Here is a 22,059-nt window from a genome sequence, read left to right on the forward strand (position 1 = left end):
TAAAATAAACCGGCAAGGCTTTTCTTCTCTAACTTACAACGAGGGAACTGAGGCACAGAGAGGTGAAGTCACTTGCTCAAGGTCACACAGCAGGGCGAGAACCCGGGGCTCCCTGTCCGACATTCCCCTCGTGGACTGTGCACCCTCAGAAGGTTACTGAGTAGAATAATTTTGCGTGAGGAAAAGTTGCTTAAAAGAAACCGCCCGCTCAAAGGACATGGCCAGACCGGGACCTGCCCTGAGCAAGTCCCCGAGGCCGCCGAGCGGGCGGGCGGGCAGGTGTCGGGGGAAACAGGGCCGGGTTCCTGCTGCCGCGAGAGGGGACAGGACGCCGAGCGTGGAGCGTGAGTGCGACTGCAAACACGTGCACGAAAGGCGGGAGAAAACGAGTCCGAGTGGCGGCTTCTGGGAGGGCCGTGGCTGCGACCTTCCCCTTTTCCTTCCATTTCTCTGTTTTCCTCCAAATCCCCAAACCGCACGTTGTGTCTGTTACAGGAACAACACGTGCCTCTGTGTTTCAGTTTCAAGCAAGCACCGCTGGGGCCGGGCGCGGAGGCTCACGCCTGTCACCCCGGCACTCTGGGAGGCCGAGGCGGGAGGATCGCTCGAGGTCAGGAGTTGGAGACCAGCTCTGAGCAAGAGCGAGACCCCGTCTCTACTGTAAATAGAAAGAAATCAGCTGGACAACTAAAATATATAGAGAAAAAATATTAGCCGGGCGTGGTGGTGTGCATGCCTGTAGTCCCAGCTACTCGGGAGGCTGAGGCAGGAGGATCGCTTGAGCCCAGGAGTTTGAGGTTGCTGTGAGCCAGGCTGGCGCCACGGCACTCTAGCCCGGGCAACAGCGTGAGACTCTGCCTCAAAACAAACAAATAAACACACACACACACACACACACACACACACACACACACACTCACTGCTGGGAAGCTGCCGGCACCGTGAGCCTCTTGTGCGTTTTCAGGCAGGCGCCTGGGCCTCCACTCCACCCTTGCCACCCTCGCCCAGGCCCCTGGGCAGGGTCCCTCGCTGGGGGTCTCCATGCGCTACTTTGCGTTTCAACGATACCCCCCCCCGCCCCCCCAGATGTGTGTTGTGTGACGTGGGGGAGGGGCGTCCGTGCTGGATCCAGTTCCGGAAGGAGCCCAGAAGCCCAGGAAGGCCACCACCCGGCCCCTGCAGAGCCTGCCCTGCCGGGACCCCCGGCCTCCTGCCCCCCCCCAGCCCGGCTGCCCCAGAGACCCCCGCTCCCCGTGGGCGCGAGTGAGGGCCAGGCCTGCCCCCCTGGCCACGTCCACTCCCGGCGGCCACAGGCTGTGGGCTGGTGGCTGGGGAGGGTCACGGGCCGGTCCCGCCGCCCGGCTCAGTCGTCCAGGTGCTGCTCCTCCCAGGTGGACGTGGGGATGGCGCTGTAGGGGTCCATGATGACCTTGGCGCAGCGGATGATCATGACCACGAGGAAGAGGCAGAGGAAGACGAAGCAGGCCAGGGTCAGCCCTTTGTCCACGTCCACGTAGACCGGCTCGGGCGTGGGCTCCTCCATCTTGCGGCGGCGGGCTGCTCCTCGGGCGGGGGCCTGGCTGGTACCATCTTCCACCCCTGCGGAGACAGGCGGGGTGGCGGGGGCCATGGAGGGCTGGCCATTCCCCTGGGCAGGTGAGGACACCCACCTCGGCCCCCAGAGCCAGCCTCGAGCCCCAGGCGCTCGGGAGGGGAGGGCAGCCCTCAGCCGTGCAGGCACCTGGTGCAGGTAACCACCCCGGCTCTGCCACCGCACTATAGCCCACGTCTGGGCACCTTGGGGTCATCCGTAGGACCCCACTGGGGATGCCCACCCCACACATCCCTCACTCAGCCTGCCAAGAGTGACTCACTCTCCGGGTCCCACCTGCCCCTGCTGAGAACACTTATCAACACCGGCTCCACAGGGCTGTGAAGACCGAGTGCACAGCCCTGGCCCGGCAGGTGCGCTCGGGGGAGCAGGCCAGGCCCAGGGGGGTGAGCTCCCCGCAGGCCCCGCTGGCCAGGGGGTTTTAGGGTGAGGACCCTGCTGTCCCTGTCCCAACATGGTGATCATCCCTCCTCCCTTTCCTCACACGGCAGTCACCCCTCCTCCCTCTCCTCACACAGCAGTCATCCCTCCTCCCTCTCCTCATAGCAGTCATCCCTCCTCCCTCTCCTCACACGGCAGTCATCCTTCCTCCCTCTCTTCATAGGGCAGTCATCCCTCCTCCCTCTCCTCACAGCAGTCATCCCTCCTCCCTCTCCTCACACGGCAGTCATCCTTCCTCCCTCTCTTCATAGGGCAGTCATCCCTCCTCCCTCTCCTCACAGCAGTCATCCCTCCTCCCTCTCCTCACACGGCAGTCATCCCCTCCTCCCTCTCCTCACACAGCAGTCATCCTTCCTCCCTCTCCTCACACAGCAGTCATCCTTCCTCCCTCTCTTCATAGGGCAGTCATCCCTCCTCCCTCTCTTCATAGGGCAGTCATCCCCTCCTCCCTCTCCTCACACAGCAGTCATCCTTCCTCCCTCTCTTCATAGGGCAGTCATCCCTCCTCCCTCTCCTCACACAGCAGTCATCCTTCCTCCCTCTCCTCACAGGGCAGTCATCCCTCCTCCCTCTCCTCACACGGCAGTCATCCCTCCTCCCTCTCCTCACAGCAGTCATCCCTCCTCCCTCTCCTCACACAGCAGTCATCCTTCCTCCCTCTCTTCATAGGGCAGTCATCCCTCCTCCCTCTCCTCACAGGGCAGTCATCCCTCCTCCCTCTCCTCACAGGGCAGTCATTCTTCCTCCCTCTCTTCATAGGGCAGTCATCCCTCCTCCCACTCCTCACAGCAGTCATCCCTCCTCCCTCTCCTCACACAGCAGTCATCCTTCCTCCCTCTCCTCACACGGCAGTCATCCCTCCTCCCTCTCCTCACAGCAGTCATCCCTCCTCCCTCTCCTCACACAGCAGTCATCCTTCCTCCCTCTCCTCACACGGCAGTCATCCCTCCTCCCTCTCCTCACAGCAGTCATCCCTCCTCCCTCTCCTCACAGGGCAGTCATCCCTCCTCCCTCTCCTCACATGGCAGTCATCCCTCCTCCCTCTCCTCACACAGCAGTCATCCCTCCTCCCTCTCTTCATAGGGCAGTCATCCCTCCTCCCTCTCCTCACACAGCAGTCATCCTTCCTCCCTCTCCTCACACGGCAGTCATCCCTCCTCCCTCTCCTCACAGCAGTCATCCCTCCTCCCTCTCCTCACAGCAGTCATCCCTCCTCCCTCTCCTCACACGGCAGTCATCCCTCCTCCCTCTCCTCACAGCAGTCATCCCTCCTCCCTCTCCTCACAGGGCAGTCATCCCTCCTCCCTCTCCTCACAGGGCAGTCATCCCTCCTCCCTCTCCTCACAGCAGTCATCCCTCCTCCCTCTCCTCACAGGGCAGTCATCCAGTCCTCCCTCTCCTCACACGGCAGTCATCCCTCCTCCCTCTCCTCACAGGGCAGTCATCCCTCCTCCCTCTCCTCACCTACGGTAGCCTTGGAAGCAGTTACCATGCCTCACAAGGGCCATGTTAAATGTGGAAACTGAGGCACGGAGCAGTGAAATGACTTATGCAAGTCCCACATCCCAAACCCTGGGTCTCTGCGAGTCTCTGTGTCCCCGGGATTGGGGGCAAAGGCGGCTCTACGCCTCTGCTCCATATGGCGCTCCAGGAGTCTTCAGAAGCACTGGAGTATCTGGACCGCAGGCAGCCATGCTGTCCCTCCCTCACCCCTTGTCTGTGTCCTCCCTGGTGCTGGGGACACTGACCTGCTGGCTGGAGTGGTCACCACTTCACAGGGACCTGGCCATCCCAGGGGGAGGGGAGCCGTCGGGCACTGGCCTTTCCCTCCGGGAGCTGGCGCCGGAGGACGGCTGGAACAGAAGGGGACAGAGGAGGAGGGTCATTCCTGCGACGCAGGCCCAGGTTGCTGTTCTGAGCTGAGGGGCTGGCCCGGTGCTCCTCCCTGGGCTGTGAGCTGCAGCAGCCACAAGCTTGGCTGGTGCCATGTGTCCTTCCTGTCTGTCTTTTAAAAATGTGTGGCCAAATACGTATCAAATTTGCCATCTTAACCATTTGTCGCATACAGTGGCATTTAAGTGTCTTGTCTAGTGTCATTAAGGACATTCAATTGTGGTGCGGCCGTCACCACTGTCCACCTCCAGCAGTCTTTCCGTCTCGCTGAGCTGAACTTCGCTTCCCGCCCCCAACCCCGGCAGCCTGCTCTACTCTCTGTCTCTGAACCGAGTGCTCCGCACACCTGCACAGGTGGGATCGCACAGGGCCTGCCTTCTTGTTGCACTCAGAGTGATGTCCTCTGTTCATCCATGCTGTAGCTGCATCGGGATGTCCCTCCTTTTTAAGGGTGAAGAATATTCCACTGCAGGACAGACCCCATTTTACTTATCCCTCCATCCTAACTTGGGGCTTGGGTTGTCGCTGCCTCTGGGCTGCTGTGGGTGTGGCCTGTGTGGGCGTGGCTGCTGTGGGTGTGGCCTCCGTGGGAGAGGCAGCTGTGTGCATGGCCTATGTGGGTGTGGCCTCTGTGGGAGAGGCTGCTGTGGGAGAGGCAGCTGTGTGCATGGCCTATGTGGGCGTGGCCTCTGTGGGAGAGGCTGCTGTGGGTGTGGCCTCTGTGGGAGAGGCTGCTGTGAGAGAGGCAGCTGTGGTCGTGGCCTGTGTGGGCGTGGCCACTGTGGAGGAGGCGGCTGTGGGCTTGGGCTCAGTGGGCGTGGTCACTGTGGATTAGGCTGCTGTGGGCGTGGCTGTGCGGGTCCCTCTCTGGGCCCCGCTTTCAGTACTTCTTGGGGTATAACCGGAAGTGGAATTGCTGCATTATATGGTGATCCCATTTTCAATTTTTTGAGAATTAAATTTAACATTTTTGCATAAGTAATACTTGTATACAGCTCAAAGCTCAAAAAGATGAAAAGAAAACCATGAAAAGCAGCTTTTTAAACTACCTCTGCCCCGGCCACCCTGTCCCTCTCCAGAGGAAAGGACTGTTGTCCTCACGCGTGCCTCTCCTCTGGACACAGTCTGCGCTTGCATGAGGAAATATGTGTATTTGTGCGTTTGTTTTTCATTCAAACGCAAGCTTATTGTGTAAACTGTCCCAAATCTTAGTTTTTAATTTAAAACATCTTGGAGATTATTTCATGTCAATGTATAGAAGACTGCTTCTTTCTAATGGCTGTATTGCATTTCATTGTGTGGATATGCCATAGTATTTTTAATCGTTCTTCTGTTGATTAGACACGATTTCCAACCTTTTGTTTGTCATACAACGATAGCACTAATGTCCTTGTAGCTGTGTTATTTTGCACATGTCTGAATATGTCTGTAGATTAAATTCCTTCAGGTGGAATTATTGTATCTAAAGATAAATGCATTTTAATTCTGGTTGGTGTTATCCCTGGAAGCTGTATCTATATAAGCTTCCACTGGCAAAGGTTGAGAGAGACTGTTGTATTACAATCTTGGAAACAGAGTTATCTTTTGTATTTTTGTGTTTTTTTCTTCACATGTTATTATACATGTTTTCAAACATAGAAGTTGAAACTAGGAGGAAACTAGGATGAGCTCCCTCATCTCCTAGTACCGACTAAACAGTCACCTAGCCACACAATTCAAATCAGAGAAACTGAAGCATGAAACTAAAGCGCTGAAGCATAGAAACTAAAAGAACAAACAACAAGGAAGCTACTCTAGCCACTAACATTAGGTGGTGGAAGAGAAAGGAGAAATAAGAGAAGTATTCAAGGGCAAAGGAATAAATGAAAACAAAGATCAAACAAATAATCAAAGTCAATATATTTTATCTCAACTCTCTGCTTCCAAGGCCAAAAGGAAGAGAAAGACTCTTCTCCAGTAGAAGGGTGAATAAAGGATATTAACAGGTGGTACATACACCCACCACCTTGATTCTACAGTTAATATTTTGCTATATTTGGTTTATTTCATATTTGTCTGCCTATCCATTTATTAAATTTTTGAATGCATTTCAAAGTAAGAGGCAGATGTTAGTACACTTCCAAGCACTTGAGCGATATAACTAGAATTCAATATTTGTTTATAATTTTTTTTAAGAGATAGGGTTTTTCCCTATCACCCAGGCAGGACTGCAGTGGCACAATCCTAGCTCACTGCAGCCTCCAACTCCTGGGCCCAAGCGATCCTCCTGCTTCAGCCTCCAGAGTAGCTGGGAGTACAGCTATGCACCACCATGCCCGGCTAACTTTTTTAAAAGATTTTTTTTGTAGAGACGGGGTCTTGCTGTGTTGCACAGACTGGTCTCAAACTCCTGGCCTCAAGTGAACCTCCCACCTTGGCCTCCCAGAGCCCTGGGATTACAGGTTTGAGCCAATGCACCCAGCCTATTTATAGTTTTTTTTAACAGGTAAAACTAATGTACAGTGAAATGTGTAAATCTTTTGAGTCTATAATTTTTGAGATTTGACAAATATATACACTCTTCTAACTCTCAGTGTGGTTTTAATTTTCACTTCTCTCAGTGAAGGAGGTTGAACATCTTTGCATATGCTTAAGATCCATTTGTATTTCCTTTGCTGTGAACTCTGTTAATATCCTTTATTCACTCTTCTACTGGAGAAGAGTCTTTCTCTTCCTTTTGGCCTTGGAAGCAGAGAGTTGAGATAAAATATATTGACTTTATTTGTTTGATCTTTTTCATTTATTCCTTTGCCCTTGAATACTTATCTTATTTCTCCTTTCTCCTCCACCACCTAAGGTTAGTGGCTAGAGTAGCTTCTTTATTGTTTGTTCTTTTAGTTTCTATGCTTCAGTGCTTTAGTTTCGTGCTTCAATTTATTTTCTTTTCTTTTTTTTTTTTTTGAGACAGAGTCTCGCTTTGTTGCTCAGGCTAGAGTGAGTGCTGTGGCATCAGCCTAGCTCACAGCAACCTCAGACTCCTGGGCTCAAGCGATCCTCCTGCCTCAGCCTCCCGAGTAGCTGGGACTACAGGCATGCGCCACCATGCCCGGCTAATTTTTTCTATATATATATTAGTTGGTCAATTAATTTCCTTCTATTTATAGTAGAGACGGGGGCCTCTCTCTTGCTCAGGCTGCTTTCGAACTCTTGACCTCAAGCAATCCGCCCGCCTTGGCCTCCCAGAGTGCTAGGATTACAGGTGTGAGCCACCACGCCCGGCTCGTGCTTCAGTTTCTATGATTTGAATTGTCAGCTTAGGTGACTGTTTAGTCGGTACTAGGAGATGAGGGAGCTCATCCTAGTTTCCTCCTTTCCCGTCCCCTCCGGCGTAGGGCAGCTCTATCCACGTGGTTTGCGTGTGTGACGTTTACACGTTGCTGCTCATGCGCCCACGTTGCTTTCTTCTCGGTTTTACGGGGAAACCTGCTTAGGACTCTGGCCTTGGCTGCAGCATTTGCTCTCGGCTCTGCATGGCTGTGGGCGCCGTGTGGCCTGTCCTCCAGGGAGTGACATTCCCATGGTCTCACTGGCCACTCCATTGCAAGTGATGCACATTCTTCTCCACCTGCATTAGGGATTTTCCGTCTGTCCTTGGTTTCCAAGAGTTTTAATGTGGACGTGCCGAGGCATGGCTTTCTCTGTACTTTCCCACCTAGTCTTTGTATTACTTCTTAAATCCCTCTTAATATCTTGTCAGCTTTTGAAAGTTCTCGGCCCTTCCCCTGCAGATATGCACCCATATTCCCTCCCTTCTTTGAGGCACTCCGAGCACACTCAGACCTTTCCAGCATGCCTCGAGTTGTGTGTCGTGCCTGCCTTCTGCACTCGCTGTTCCTTTAGTGCCGCAGTCTGAATATTTCCTACTGCACAAACTTCCAGTTCCTCGATCTTCTCTTCCGCTACGTCCAATTAGCTGTCAAACCTACCCATTCAAATTCCACTTCAGCCATACTTTTCCATTTTGGAATTTCCATTGGATGCTTTAAAACAGTTTCCATCTCTCCAGTGAAAATTTTCACCTTGTTACCTGTTTTTCTGAACACATTAATCACCATTTTTTTCAAGTCCACATTTGATAACTCCAGTATCTGGGTCATCTGCAGGTCAGCTCCTATCGTTTGTTTGGTTATTTATTTTTGGTTCGATTTCTTGATATACCCAATATGAGCAGCAATGTGAAACATGGCCATGGCTCTGGGTGACACTATCGAGCAGAGAGGGTTTCCACTCCCCTGGCCAGCAGCTGCAGTGCAGGACGGTCACCCTAACTTAACACGGGGCTGACCCCATTCAAGGTGGGGTTCACTTCTTACACACAAGGCTAATGTCCACCTTTGGTTTGACAATACTAGGGTATTGCACTCTAGGGTTCTGCATTGAGAACCTCAGGTGTTTTCCTGGGCTGTTCCTTCTTGGCCTGTGTTGAATTCTAGTTTCTTTTTTCTTTTTATTAGTTGCTTAAGACAACTGAAAACTGTGCAGGGGACACTAGTCAGGCTCCTTCTGCACCTGATGTCTGACTCCATGTGGGCTGCAAAAGCATGAAGCTTGAGAACACTGCCGCTTGCTGACAGGCACTCATGACTATGTAGCCAGGCCTGAGGACAAGGAAATAGGTGTTCGGGCAAAGTTCTGCTGCTCCTTTGCTCTGGGATGTTGACAGTTGTTCACTGCAGTATTGCTGCAGTGAAAAACCAGGAACAAAATTAACTTTTGTTAATAATGAAATGGTTAAAACAGCATTGTGTGTGTGTGTGTGTGTGTGTGTGTGTGTGTGTGTGTGTGTGTGTGTGATGGAGCACTTTGAAGCTGTTAATAGAAACACACATGTACACACACACAAGAAGGGTAAGAAATTCTGTCAGATGGAAAAGTAAGCTTAGGAATAGTAATTCAAGCATGGTGTCATTTATTAAAATAGAAACTACATTTCTACATGTACATTTCTGCATGTACTGGGCACGGGAGGTCAGTGCTTTCCTTACTTCCAGGTCAAGACCTGCTCCTGCTCCTGCACTTGTTTTTGTAAGGCTGGTGGTGGTCCCCCCTCCCCTCCCTCGATCAAAAAGTAAAGGCTCACGAGACCAGACCCACCAAGGACAACTGCCAGGCCCCACTGAAAACAACAACAGCTGGATGTCCACCCAGATAAGAAATTTTTTGGTTCCTGGATTCCACAAATACTGCCAACCTCTCCTATTTCTCAGTAACTACCAAAGGTCACAGTGGAAAATCCCCAGCTCTTCCTGCCAAAAATCCCCGGTCCACCTCAAACAGTATAAGAGCCCTAACTCCCTCCAAACGGGCATGAATTCTTGCCCCCCTCCTTGGGACCTGCGAACCTCACCTGGGAGCACTCAATAAAGCCACGTTGTTTGGCCCCACTCTCTCTCTGTGTCTGCTGCTTTCACTGCCAGAAAACCTTACAGTTTTATTGCTGAGAAATCTAAGGCCTAGGAAAGTACACACAATAGCATAACAAGCACTTCCAGTTCTATCATGCAGAATTTGCAATTATTACATAATTATCTTTGCTTTGTCTATTTTAAAGAAGCAAATCCTAATATTGTCACTCCTAACCTATGAACCAGTCCCCTCACCCTCTCCAGCAGTGTCACCATCATGAGTGTGGCATGCACACTCCACTGTGGGGTTCCCTGGACCACGCTTTGGAGATACAGATCTAGTCCACATCCCTGCCTTTCCTAGACAGAGGGACTGGAATGTGGGAGAGTCTTTCCTAGACGGAGAGACTGGAGTGTGGGAGAGTCTTTTCTAGAGGGAGAGACTGGAGTGTGGGAGAGTCTTTCCTAGACGGAGAGACTGGAGTGTGGGAGAGTCTTTCCTAGACGGAGAGACTGGAGTGTGGGAGAGTCTTTACTAGATGGAGAGACTGGAGTGTGGGAGAGTCTTTCCTAGACGGAGAGACTGGAGTGTGGGAGAGTCTTTCCTAGACGGAGAGACTGGAGTGTGGGAGAGTCTTTCCTTGACGGAGAGACTGGAGTGTGGGAGAGTCTTTCCTTGATGGAGAGACTGGAGTGTGGGAGAGTCTTTCCTAGACGGAGAGACTGGAGTGTGGGAGAGTCTTTCCTTGATGGAGAGACTGGAGTGTGGGAGAGTCTTTCCTTGATGGAGAGACTGGAGTGTGGGAGAGTCTTTCCTTGACGGAGAGACTGGAGTGTGGGAGAGTCTTTTCTAGACGGAGAGACTGGAGTGTGGGAGAGTCTTTCCTAGACGGAGAGACTGGAGTGTGGGAGAGTCTTTCCTTGATGGAGAGACTGGAGTGTGGGAGAGTCTTTCCTAGACGGAGAGACTGGAGTGTGGGAGAGTCTTTCCTTGACGGAGAGACTGGAGTGTGGGAGAGTCTTTCCTTGATGGAGAGACTGGAGTGTGGGAGAGTCTTTCCTTGACGGAGAGACTGGAGTGTGGGAGAGTCTTTTCTAGACGGAGAGACTGGAGTGTGGGAGAGTCTTTCCTAGACGGAGAGACTGGAGTGTGGGAGAGTCTTTCCTAGATGGAGAGACTGGAGTGTGGGAGAGTCTTTCCTAGATGGAGAGACTGGAGTGTGGGAGAGTCTTTCCTTGATGGAGAGACTGGAGTGTGGGAGAGTCTTTCCTAGATGGAGAGACTGGAGTGTGGGAGAGTCTTTCCTAGATGGAGAGACTGGAGTGTGGGAGAGTCTTTCCTTGATGGCGAGACTGGAGTGTGGGAGAGGACTCTACTTTGTTCAGAGCAGCGGTCCTCAAACTTTTAAAACAGGGGACCAGTTCACTGTCCCTCAGACTGTTGGAGAGTGCGCACTATGGGCTGAGGATGAGTCAGCTGCTAAGCAGGACAGGCAGCTGTGGCAAAACCACCCAGCGGGCTGGATAAATGTCCTAGGCGGGTGGCATGTGGCCTGTAGGCCATAGTTTGAGGATGCCTGGTTCAGAGCAGAGGCACAGCTGGACCTGCGGCAAACCCATGTTGCTGACCCCCAGGCCCCACAGCACGGATTCCACACAGTCATGCAGTGGCTGTCGGGGAGGATGGCCATGCTGGAGTTGCGTGCTCTGTGTGTCGCAGCAGGACGTGGGCTGGCCTTGCAAATGCTGACCCTGAAGTCCCGAGTTAGCATCAGATGCGTCACCAGTGCCTCCGGCTGGGGCGAATGCCAAGAACGTGGCCTTACGGAGCAGACTTGCCTCCCTGCCTTCCAGATGGAGTGTGCTCATTAGCCCTCATCACCAGGCGCCAGGAGCTCTGTCCAGCTCTGCTTGGAAGTGAGGACACGACACCCAGGAGACAACGCGGCTCTGAGCTCCTCCGCAGTTCCCTGGGAGCAGAGCGGCTGCCTTCCCAGCAGCCGCTCCGTGGTCCCAGCGTAGCTGCTTTGTCCTTCAGCGCTGAGATTGCAGGAGCCAAAGGCTCCATCTGCCATCGTCCTGAGGCAGTTGGAGATAGATTCTGAAGAGTCAGGGATTCTAACCTGAGTGAACCAGTGGCCCCTAAGGGCCCTGGGCTCTGGGCTGACCCAGCCCCCTTGTCAGAGAGTGCGGTTTTAGGACTATGGGACAGCAGGTCCAAGTGGGAAAGCCACAGGGAAAATGAAAAATCCAAACATAGGACCTGAAGCAGGTCTCTGAGTCAGGGTTTTAGGGAAAAATCCAGCAATAAGGAGGTCACAGTTCAAAGGTTGCACAGACACAGGCTTTGCGCACAAATCCATGCACGGCGCCGGGCAGGTGCTCAGGGAAGCTCACAGGTGTGACGCCTCCTGCCCCATCCTCTGTCTTCAGCAACGATCTCTTAGGGGGACCTAACTACTTTGGACTCACGTGCTGGTTTGGTAACATTTACTAAAATGCCAATCGGGGCAGTTTTGCATTTTGAAAATATGACACCTTATTTGTGCTTTTGAAAGCACCCATGCAACTACTAAACTAACTGAAACTGGAACTCAATTTTAAAAAAAGTTGTAGATTAGAAACCTGCTTGAAGCAGATAAGAAAAAAAAAATGTCCGTAGCATTTCGGTTACACGTGAGGAGTTTGGTCACTGACTACCTGGCAGTGTAAACATGGGCCTGGCCAGGGGCCCTTGTCCTTCCCCTGCCTCTGGACCCTTCTGGCTCATTTGTCTTCTGCTGTCCTGGTCGTTTCCTTAGCTCTCTGGGGCAGAGTGGTCTGAGGCACAGCCAGGCTTGTCCCGGCCAATGCATTGGAGTTTAGCATTAAGTATTAATACTACATCGAATATTACCATTAGCACGTATTAGTGCTCGTCAAGTGTTTCTCCCCTAAACAGAGTCAAACTGTTTCCACCTTTGCTCTGCTGGGTTCAAACGGAACGAGCCCAAAGCTGTTCCCCACTGTTCCCCACTTCTGTGGGTGTCTCTCCTCCCCCGGCCAGCCCGTGGCTCAGGGAGGGAGGAAGGACACTTACCTTTTCCGCCTTCGCTCTGTGGCTGCCATGCCCCTCGCTCTCCCAGGGACCTGCACCTCACGGCACGCTAAGAGGGTAACAGCCGCACCGTGAGCCCGCTTTGCTGTCCTCCTGGGAGATCCGTGAAGGACCCACCTCAAGGCTGCCCTGCCCTGCCTCTCTTTCTGTGCTGGTGAATTTCTTTTCTTTCTTTCTTTCTTTCTTTCTTTCTTTCTTTCTTTCTTTCTTTCTTTCTTTCTTTCTTTCTTTCTTTCTTTCTTTCTTTCTTTCTCTCTCTCTCTCTCTCTTTCCTTTCTTTCCTTTGTTATTCATTTTTTCCTATGGATATTTTTAAAACTAATTTTTCCTTTTATTTATTTCCTCATATTATGGGGGTACAAATATTGTTAGGGTTACATACCTTGCCCCTGCCACCCCTCCCCCACCCCGCCATGCCAGAGCTTCAAGCATGTCCAACGCCCAGGTGGTGCGCACCGCACCCATTGTGTCAGTACACACCCCTCCCCTCCTCCCCCTCCCACCTGCCCACCTTTGGATAACAGGTGTTTTGTTTTGTTTTTTTTTTTTTAGGCATTTTGGTTACAATGTATATATCTTTGCCTCTCCCTAAAAAGGGTTAGAGGGCATCCCTTCAATTTATTTCTTTATTTCTGTCTGCGTCTCTGCTCGGGCGGCCACCACAGAGCGCGGTAGAAGCACATCTGCAGCCTGGAGTCTCCAGCTCACCGTCCCGCAGGCTGCCTGCCCCTGAGGTCGGCTCCCGGCTTGCAGGGGGCGTCTCCACGCTGTGCCCATGCCGGGCCTCTCCCTGCCCTGCGTGCTTGCGTGGCTCCCTACAGGGCCGCCCCTTCCACCGCATTGGGACCCCGCCTGTATGACCTCATTCAACCTCCGTCACCTCCTGAAAGCCCTGTCTCCTAAATACGGTGACTTTGGGGGTTACGGCTTCAACGTGTGAATTTTTTGGGGGGATGCAACTCCGTGTGTAACTGCCCGAGGGCGGAGTCTGAGCCGGGCCAGGGGCACCCTCACCCTGGGAGCCAAGGATGAGACCTGAGGCTTGGCCGGTGCCCACAGCCACCGGCGGCAGGAAGCCGAGGGGACTGAAAGTCACCCGCTCATCGCAGGCAGCAGCAGCATGACGCGTTCGCCCGGGGCGGCCAGACTCAGGGCTGGCCACGTGCAGCAGTCAGCCGGCTCCGCAAATAGAAGCACAGCCGTCCCGAAAGGTGACCTGTCTCATCACGTCCCCCAGACCGGCGAATGGTTCAGGGGGTGGCGTCTGCCCAGGACAGAGCTGTCCCACGCCGTAACCCCGGCAACCACATCGTCCCCCAGGACTGTGCTCAGAGACCCACCCTGCATCACAGCCGATCACAGGCCGCTCAGAGAGAGATGACAACGAGTGTACGTAACAGGCGACTGAAACCATGGCAACCGCCAGGGCTGGGAAGATGTGCGGAGGGGCTGGGACGCAGGGGACGTGGTGCTTAGCATTCGTTACCGTCCAGTATCTACACGCCCCTCACCGCTAAGAGCCCTCCCAGCGACCACCGGCGGGACGGGCAGCGCCGACTTAGACAGGAGTCCGGACAGAGAAGGGTTCTGCGGAGAGATGTCACCGTCTCTGTGTCAGATGTCTGCAAGCGCCGTGTTCATCCTGCTGGGTCCTTTCCTAACCTCGTGTGGATGCTCCGGGCCCCACTCGGAGCCCCGGAACCCCTTCCCCGGCCACGGCACAGCCCCGGCCCCCGTGTGTTTTCCTCCAAGCAACCGACACGCGTGACCGCCCGGGAGGCCGCCCTTGGGTGGGACAGCCCTGGCGCTGGTGCCACGCTGGGGTGGCCCACGGCTGACGACTGAAGGTCCAGCTCAGGCCTCTTGGGAGGACAATCCCTGCAGTGCCGTCCGCACTCCAGAGGGGACGGGGCAGAAACTTGTCCGTCATCTGAGACGCGCCCCTGCCGGGCCCCCTCCCTCCCTGCCCTGCTTGCGCCAGCCCCTGCCCAGAAGAAATGACCGCGATGGAAAAGCTCCCTGAGCTGAAGAGAGGCTTACGTCTGTGGCCTGAACGCACTAACTGCACAGAAGGCATTTTCGATGGAAAGAGACCTACGCCTTACATTTTTCCAGGCAATCTCTGATTTTCAAAAATCACGGGGGAAAACCCTTACAAGGATGTAAAGAGAAAGAAAAAGCAGGTTAGTGCACTCTGGGGCAAAATTGCAACCTTCATCGTTGAACGGAAGGAATTAAATGCAGAGAAACGGGGAACCGACTTAGGAAGTTGCCTATAAACGACATCGGGAAAATCCGGAAGATGAGATTCGTAGAGTTAAAAGTACAAACTAACGATTCACGGAGCAGAAAACCAACAGAACTAAACATAAACCCCGGAGCAAGTTACCTGAAATAGCTTGCACCTGGACAGACGTTTGGCGGGTGGGATCTAGGAGAAGGGGGAGGGCGGAGCCGCGCCGCGAGGAGCCAGACGCCAGGGAGCCGGGGCAGGACCGGGGCCAAGCTCTGTCACACTCCGCCGGTGCCCTTGGAAACTTCAGCAACGTGGGTGCTTTCCTAGAAAAACGTAATTTGAAAAATGGCTCAAAATGAAGCAGGAAACCCAGATTAACCGCTTCGGTCCAGTGCTCACCGGCCGCGACACCTCGCCCGCAGTCCGCACGGCGGTCTGCGCTGTGCGTTGACGACGCGCCCGTCTTGCTCTCCTGTGACGAGGAAAGCTTGAAAGCACTGGAAGCTTGTTTTACTTTACAGGCAGCTTTGCTTGTGATGTGAATCAGGACAGGTAACATACACACATACGTTTTCATGACATTATTTTTAAATGTTCGCAATTTTATTTTGATAAATGAAAAATTAGAAAAGTCACATCACGGCTGTCGGCTAAAGTCGACGATCGGTTCATCTGTGGCTGTCGGCTACAGTCCACGCTGGGCTGTGCGCGTCCATCTGTGGCTGTCAACTACAGCCGACGCTCGTACTGAGGTGGTTAAACAGTCTCTGTGGGGTGTTGGGCCAGAGTGTCGTCTTGGCCCACCTTGGGCTGGGTCCAGCAGCCAGACCAGGGCCAAGTCCGGGACACCTGCCGTCCTCCGTGCACCCCGCCTCCACCCGGGCTCCCTGGGCTGGGGCAGCGTCCCTGCTCTGAGAGCTGGGGGTGTCCTCCCCGACCCCCCGTACATCTGACAGACACGTCCCTCCTTTCCCCTCTGGGGGACAAACCTATTTCCTATTAATATTTCCACTGCACACCTGTTCTGAGTGTGGGATTCTTAGGATGAAACAAGTCCCGGAGGTTCTTATTTCTGACCACAGGGCCAGTCTACCTGTGCCTCCCAGGTGCAGCACCTCCTTGGGGACAGGGGTGCCCATCACCTCGGGAAGCTGCTGACAGCTCGGGAGTCTGCTCCAGGCCCTGCTGCAGTGGCCGGGGTGGCCTTCCAAGGGCTGGGGAGGGGGTTTCCGGCTGTCCTCAGCTCTCCGCCAAGAGTTCCCGTGTCACAGCCCCTTGGACACATGTGGGACACCTCCTTGGGCACCGTCTGGCCTCCATGACGCAGGGCTGGAGCTTGTCCCGGAACCCGCAGCATCTGGGATCCAGAGCCCCTCCCCCCTCAAGGTGACCCGGCTCAGAGCGGTGGCCCTGGCCCGTGCCCGGTGCTTTCATCCCCGGGGTGATTCATTTCTGGGGCTGCAGAAATGCTCTCTCCTCCCCTGGATGCCGCTTAGGGAGCCCGGGCCACGGGAGCGGATTCCTGTGACTGACCACGGAGAGGGAGCGGGTGGTCAAGTTCCCGCTCAAGGCTCCCCCTGCAAGCGTGCCTGCCTCCCCCTGCCCCCCGTTTTCCAAGGTGTGCTCATCTGCAGTTCATCTCCCCCAGAGAGAAATGTTAAATTTCCCCCTGGTTGAATATTCCACTACCCAGAACCAAAATGACATTTTAAAATGTCTGTCTTGGCCGGGCGCGGTGGCTCACGCCTGTCATCCTAGCACTCTAGGAGGCCGAGGCGGGAGGATCGCTCGAGGTCAGGAGTTCGAAACCAGCCTGAGCAAGAGCGAGACCCTGTCTCTACTATAAATAGAAAGAAATTAATTGGCCAACTAATATATATAGAAAAAATTAGCCAGGCATGGTGGTGTATGCCTGTAGTCCCAGCTACTTGGGAGGCTGAGGCAGGAGGATCGCTTGAGCCCAGGAGTTTGAGGTTGCTGTGAGCGAGGCTGACGCCACCGCACTCAATCTAGCCTGGGCAACAAAGTGAGACTCTGTCTCAAAAAATGAAATAAAATAAAATAAAAATGCCTGTCTTGACCTGGTCTTTCTTTGGAAACCTCTGGGCACCGTGTCCCTGTTCTGCAGGACTGGCTGGGGCTCCACCGAGCTGCATCGGGCATGTGTTTTCTGTTTCTACTCCAGTCAGACGTATGAGATCGGGCACTTGACTTTTGCTAGTATTTCCCCCCAAATGCACACAGATATGCTCTGCAGAGCTACACGAACCGATCGTCTGTGTTCGGTGGGCAAACTGGCAAAAGCCCAAAGTTTCGCAAGCTAAGTTTTGCAAGAGATGCTACTTTTGCAAAGAAACATCTTTCATTTGTTTCCAGCTGTGAATTGAGACGCTGACATTTCCTTCCTGCAGACTTGACAACCCTTACGTAGCAGCAGGGGGCCAACGAGAAAGACGCCCAAGCACATTGCTGCAATGGAAGACGTCATTTGAGCCCTGTTTGTGGGTCAGCACTCTTGTCATAGATTGACAGAGTCAGCTTTGGAGCCCGCCCAAGCCAGCGCCGTTCCTTTAGCGTCTGAGGGGCCAGGGAGGCTCAGAGGGGGCAAATGGTTTGATCGAAGATGCCCAAGTGGGACCAGACCCTTGAGTTCCGGTCAGCGGCGAGCGCAGGGACTTCACACTGCCCGGCAGGGCTCCAAGTGAAGCCCATGGTTCCCTGGAGATGGTTCCAATGGCGGAAGGCGGTCCCTGGTGCCGAGGCGTGATGGGAAAAGTCAGCTTATGTTTTATTCAGTGCCAGTTACGAGCTGGGCTTCGGTTCTGCTATGGGCTGAACAGAAACACACCAAGCCTTGGGTGGAGGTAAAGAATGACCTAGACTATTGAGACACGACTCCCAGGGATCAGGCAAGGAGCTGGAATCCTACTTGTAGGGCTGGTGGCGGGCCCCCTCCCTTCCCTAGATCAAAAAAGAAAAGGCTCCTGAGACCAGACCCGCCAAGGACAAAACTGCCAGGCCCTACAGAGAGGAGCCACACCCAGAAGTCCACCTGGATAAGACCCTTTCGCCTCTTGGATTCCACAAATACCTCCAGCCCCTCCTAAAATCCCCAGCTCTTCCCGCCAAAAGTCCCTAGCCAGGCCCAAAGGGTATAAAAGGCCTCGGCCCCTTCAAACAGCGGCGACTTCTGCCCCCCCCCCTTGGGGCCCCAGAGCCTCGTCCACACATGTATAATAAAGCCACGTGGTTTGGCCCCCGCTCTTTCTTTTCGCCGCCGCCGAAAAACATTACACTACTCAATCATTGTGATGTCGGCTGTTAATTTTGGGAAATAATTTCCTTCGAGCTAAGGAATTTCTATTCGTAGCCTGGGCAAAGTATTTAAATTCTCTAAGTTTTTAGTTCCTTTATATGGAAAAAAAAGGGGGGTAGTAATAATACCAACTCCATAGGGCTGTCGGGAGGATTAAAGAAAAAGTGAGGCTCTTATCAAAGTGCCGGACATGTGCCAAACACTCAGTAGGTGTTGGCTGTTCTTAGAACTCTCATGATCTTCAGACCTTTGTCAGGATGTGTTTTTCTCCACTGTCGGTGAGTATATATCTTCATGCATGTTGAGCCAGATTTATATCCTGAAGCAGAGCCTCCCTGGTAGTCTACTTCCTAATACCCTGCTGGATTCAAATGTTAATACTTTATCTGGGGTTTTTACAATCATTGCTAAGTAAGATGGAATCTATTTTTTGCATACTGTTTTATTAGATTCTTATATTTAGGTTGTTCTGATTTCTTAGCACAAATTGGAAAGATTTCCACATGTTCGTGTGCTCTCCAGTGGTTTAAGTTAAGAGGATTTGTCAGTTCCTTATAAGTGTTTTTGAACTTAGCCTGTGACTAGGGTCTTTTCTGGAAATGGGTGATGGCCAATGCTTTTGTCAGAGGAAAAAAAGCCAAACTCTGTAAAATAATTTTAAAGAGATTTATTCTGAGCCCAATTTGAGGATCATGACCCGGAGCCACTCCCAAGAGGCCTTGGGCAAGTGGACTCCCTAGGTTACAGTTTGGCTGGGTGACAGTTTGGTTTTTATACATTTCAGGGAGGGGGTGGTGGTGTCACAGGTAAAGTCACCAATCAATGCGTGGGAGGCGTACATTGGTTTGGCCCAAAAAGGTGGGACATCTCAAAGGGGGAGGGGCTTACAGGTTGTAGGTGGGTTTAAAGATTCTTTGGATTGTAATTGGTTAAAGACATGAAGCTTTGTCTAAAGGCTTGGAATGTTTTAACATAAGGAGATAAGCCACAGGACATAGATTAGTTGTGTGTAAATTGAGGACCTGCAGGTGTGTCTTGCATACCCTTAGGCCATTAATGGTCCTCCTGGCAGCCAATTTAATTTTAAGATATTCCTTTGGCCATGAGGGGGTCCATTCAGTCAGCCAGTGGGGGTTGAGCCTTAAATTTTTACTTTAGTTCACACTTTTCAATTTCCTGTACAGATGCCAATGCATTGCAAGTTTCTACCGGGACTTGTAACAGTTTGGGGAAAATTTATGACTTCCTGGGAAATTGTCCATATTATGCAAATATTCACCTTCACTTATATAACATTACAAATGGTATTCTCTTATTACTTTCTGTGCCCTTCCTGGCTGTGATTATTTGCTTATTACTTGTTGCACGTAGTATGTATTCATGTTTCCTCTTGGTCAGACTTTCCAGAAGTTTCTCCAGTTTGTTGGTGTTTTCAAATTATTGATGTTTTACATCAGTTGCATGCTTTCTTTTGCTTTCCAATACATTTTCTCATTATCTATTATTTTACCTTTCCCCCCAAATATTATCCATTACTTTTTTTTCTGCCAATATTTTATTTGCAGAAAATTAGAATATCTGTATACCTACTATCAGCTTTAACCAATATTTACATTTTGCCATGTTTATTTCCCTTTTACAGAAGGACGAAAACCTCACGGATGTGGCTGACGCCCAGCACGTGTTCAAACCAGGGCGAATTTCCTTCTTCCCGTCTCCAGACGTGAGCGCAGCTCAGCAGTGGTTACGAATCATTTTTATTTATTTATTCATTCATTCATTCATTCATTCATTCATTTATTTATTTATTTATTTATTTATTTATTTATTTATTTATTTATGTATTTAGAGACAGAGTCTCACTTTGTTGCCCGGGCTAGAGTGCCGTGGCGTCAGCCTAGCTCACAGCGACCTCAAACTCCGGGGCTCCAACGATCCTCCTGCCTCAGCCTCCCGAGTAGCTGGGACTACAGGCATGAGGCACCACGCCCGGCTAATTTTTTCTATATATTTTTAGTTGGACAATTAGTTTCTTTCTATTTTTAGTAGAGACGGGGTCTCGCTCTTGCTCAGGCTGGTTTCGAGCTCCTGACCTCGAGCAATCTGCCCCCCTCGGTCTCCCAGAGTGCTGGGATTACAGGCGTGAGCCACCACGCCGCCCGGCCCTCCACGCATATTTTAATATTTCTGCTATTTAAGAATGTATTCGGGCCGGGTGTGGTGGCTCACGCCTGTAATCCTAGCACTCTGGGAGGCCGAGGCAGGCGGATCTAGGTCAGGAGTTCGAAATCAGCCTGAGCAAGAGACCCTGTCTCTATCAAAAATAGAAAGAAATTAATTGACCAACTAAAAATATATATACCAAAAAAAATCAGCCGGGCATGGTGGCGCATGCCTGTAGTCCCAGCTACTCGGGAGGCTGAGGCAGGAGGATCGCTTGAGCCCAGGAGTTGGAGGTTGCTGTGAGCGAGGCTGACGCCACGGCACTCACTCTAGCCTGGGCAACAGAGTGAGACTCTGTCTCAAAAAAAAGAATGTATTCACACACTACCCTGAGCGTCGTTTCCTGTGGTTTTAAAACTTTAAAAATTGGCCGGGTGCTACTGCCAGTCCAGCTTAATGGACTTTTATGTTATTTCGAATTTTTTATTTATAAAAACAATGCTTCAGTGAGCATTCTTATGCAGGCCAACTTGGGCCAGGCTTTTCCTGGAGTCCATTGATTGGTATGGAACCCCTGCGTCACGTGACAGGCATGTCTCCAACTTTATCAGATGTTGCCTGTTTTTCCTCCAAAGTGGCCGGTCCCAATCAGCACCGTCACCAGAAGTCCTTGGAAGGTTCCGCCATTTCGCGACCTTGGCATGACCTTGGGTCATCAGACTGGAATTTCTGCCACTACGGTGGCCGTGAATGGTACATCGTCACGGATTTAATTTGCTTTTCCCTGAATTCTGATGTGTCGTGCATCTTCTCATCATTTTACTGGGGATTTAATTTTCCCCTTTTCACATTATTGGGTTTATTTTCTTGTTTGTCTTTCAGGCTTTACCTTTATTCTAATAACATTTCTTCGTGTGTCCTCGTGCTTTGCGGGTTTTTTTTTTTCTCCTAGTCTGTGGATCGTCGAATTTCAAGGTTGTTCTTAGAATGCTAGTTGTCCGTGTTCAGATGTTTTACATTTTCATGCAGTGAGCCTCGTTCATCTTTTCCTTTATAATTTATGCCTTTTGCGACTTCTTAAGTCCTTTCCTGTCCTTTTGCCATAAACATACTCTCCCATACGTGTATTCTAGAATTCTGAGACGTCATTTTTCGCATTTAGGGTTTTAATCCGTCTGAAATGGATTTTCGTGTGGGGGTTTAGATTTACGTCTCCTCGTGCGGATAAACAGTTCTCTCGTCCCTGTTTATTGACTGGTCTGTCCCTTCCCTGGGGATTCACGGTGCCACTTCCGTGCCCATCCGTACATGGGTCCGTTTCTGGGCCTTCCATCTTTCTGAAGTTGTTTACTTTCTATCCATGTGCCAATGACACCCTATTTTACGCTGCATTAAAATGGCTTTATGATACGTCTTGCTCTGTGCTGCTCCAAGTTGCCCCCCTTGTAGCTTTTATCCGAGAGCCCTGTGGCCTCTCATGCTTTCGTGTATCTTAGGGTCATCTTGCTGAGCCCATGAAGAACTCTACTGGGATGTCGATTGGAACTGCATGAATTTAAGATTTAATTCAAAACGAATTGTCGTCTTTATGATATTGAATCTTCCCATTCATGATAAAAGTATTCAGACTTTAATTCATGTCTGTTAATCATGTTTTATAATTTCCTCTACGAGAAAGCACGTTTTCTGGACATTTCTAGGCACTTCGTGGTTTATAAGCACGGTATTGATTTTTTTAAAAATCTTATAATTGTTCATTGTCGGTGTGCGGGAACAATATAAATTTTTATGTATAAATTTTAAATCCAGCAAATTGATTGAGCACTATTATTAATCTATTTGTTTATGTTTTCTATTTAGAAAATCATAACGTCTGCAAAGAACAGTTTTATCTCTTTCTTCCCGCGTTGCCACTTT

General features: G+C 51.5%; 1 protein-coding gene across 1 annotated transcript in view; it reads right to left on the reverse strand.

Annotated features, from left to right (window-relative positions):
• Positions 1-22,059, reverse strand: part of CTXND1 (cortexin domain containing 1) — a 42,960-nt gene continuing 20,901 nt past the window's right edge. Inside the window, exons 2-4 of the mRNA XM_076004694.1 lie at positions 14,817-14,986; positions 3,802-3,906; positions 1-1,599 (exon numbers count right to left, since the gene is read on the reverse strand). Coding sequence (XP_075860809.1) covers positions 1,364-1,543 — 180 coding nt within the window. The 5' untranslated portion in view covers positions 1,544-1,599; positions 3,802-3,906; positions 14,817-14,986 and the 3' untranslated portion in view covers positions 1-1,363. The remainder of the gene's footprint in view (positions 1,600-3,801; positions 3,907-14,816; positions 14,987-22,059) is intronic.

This window comes from Microcebus murinus, chromosome 7 (assembly GCF_040939455.1).
Source record: "Microcebus murinus isolate Inina chromosome 7, M.murinus_Inina_mat1.0, whole genome shotgun sequence".
In the NCBI taxonomy this organism is placed as follows: Eukaryota; Metazoa; Chordata; class Mammalia; order Primates; family Cheirogaleidae; genus Microcebus; species Microcebus murinus.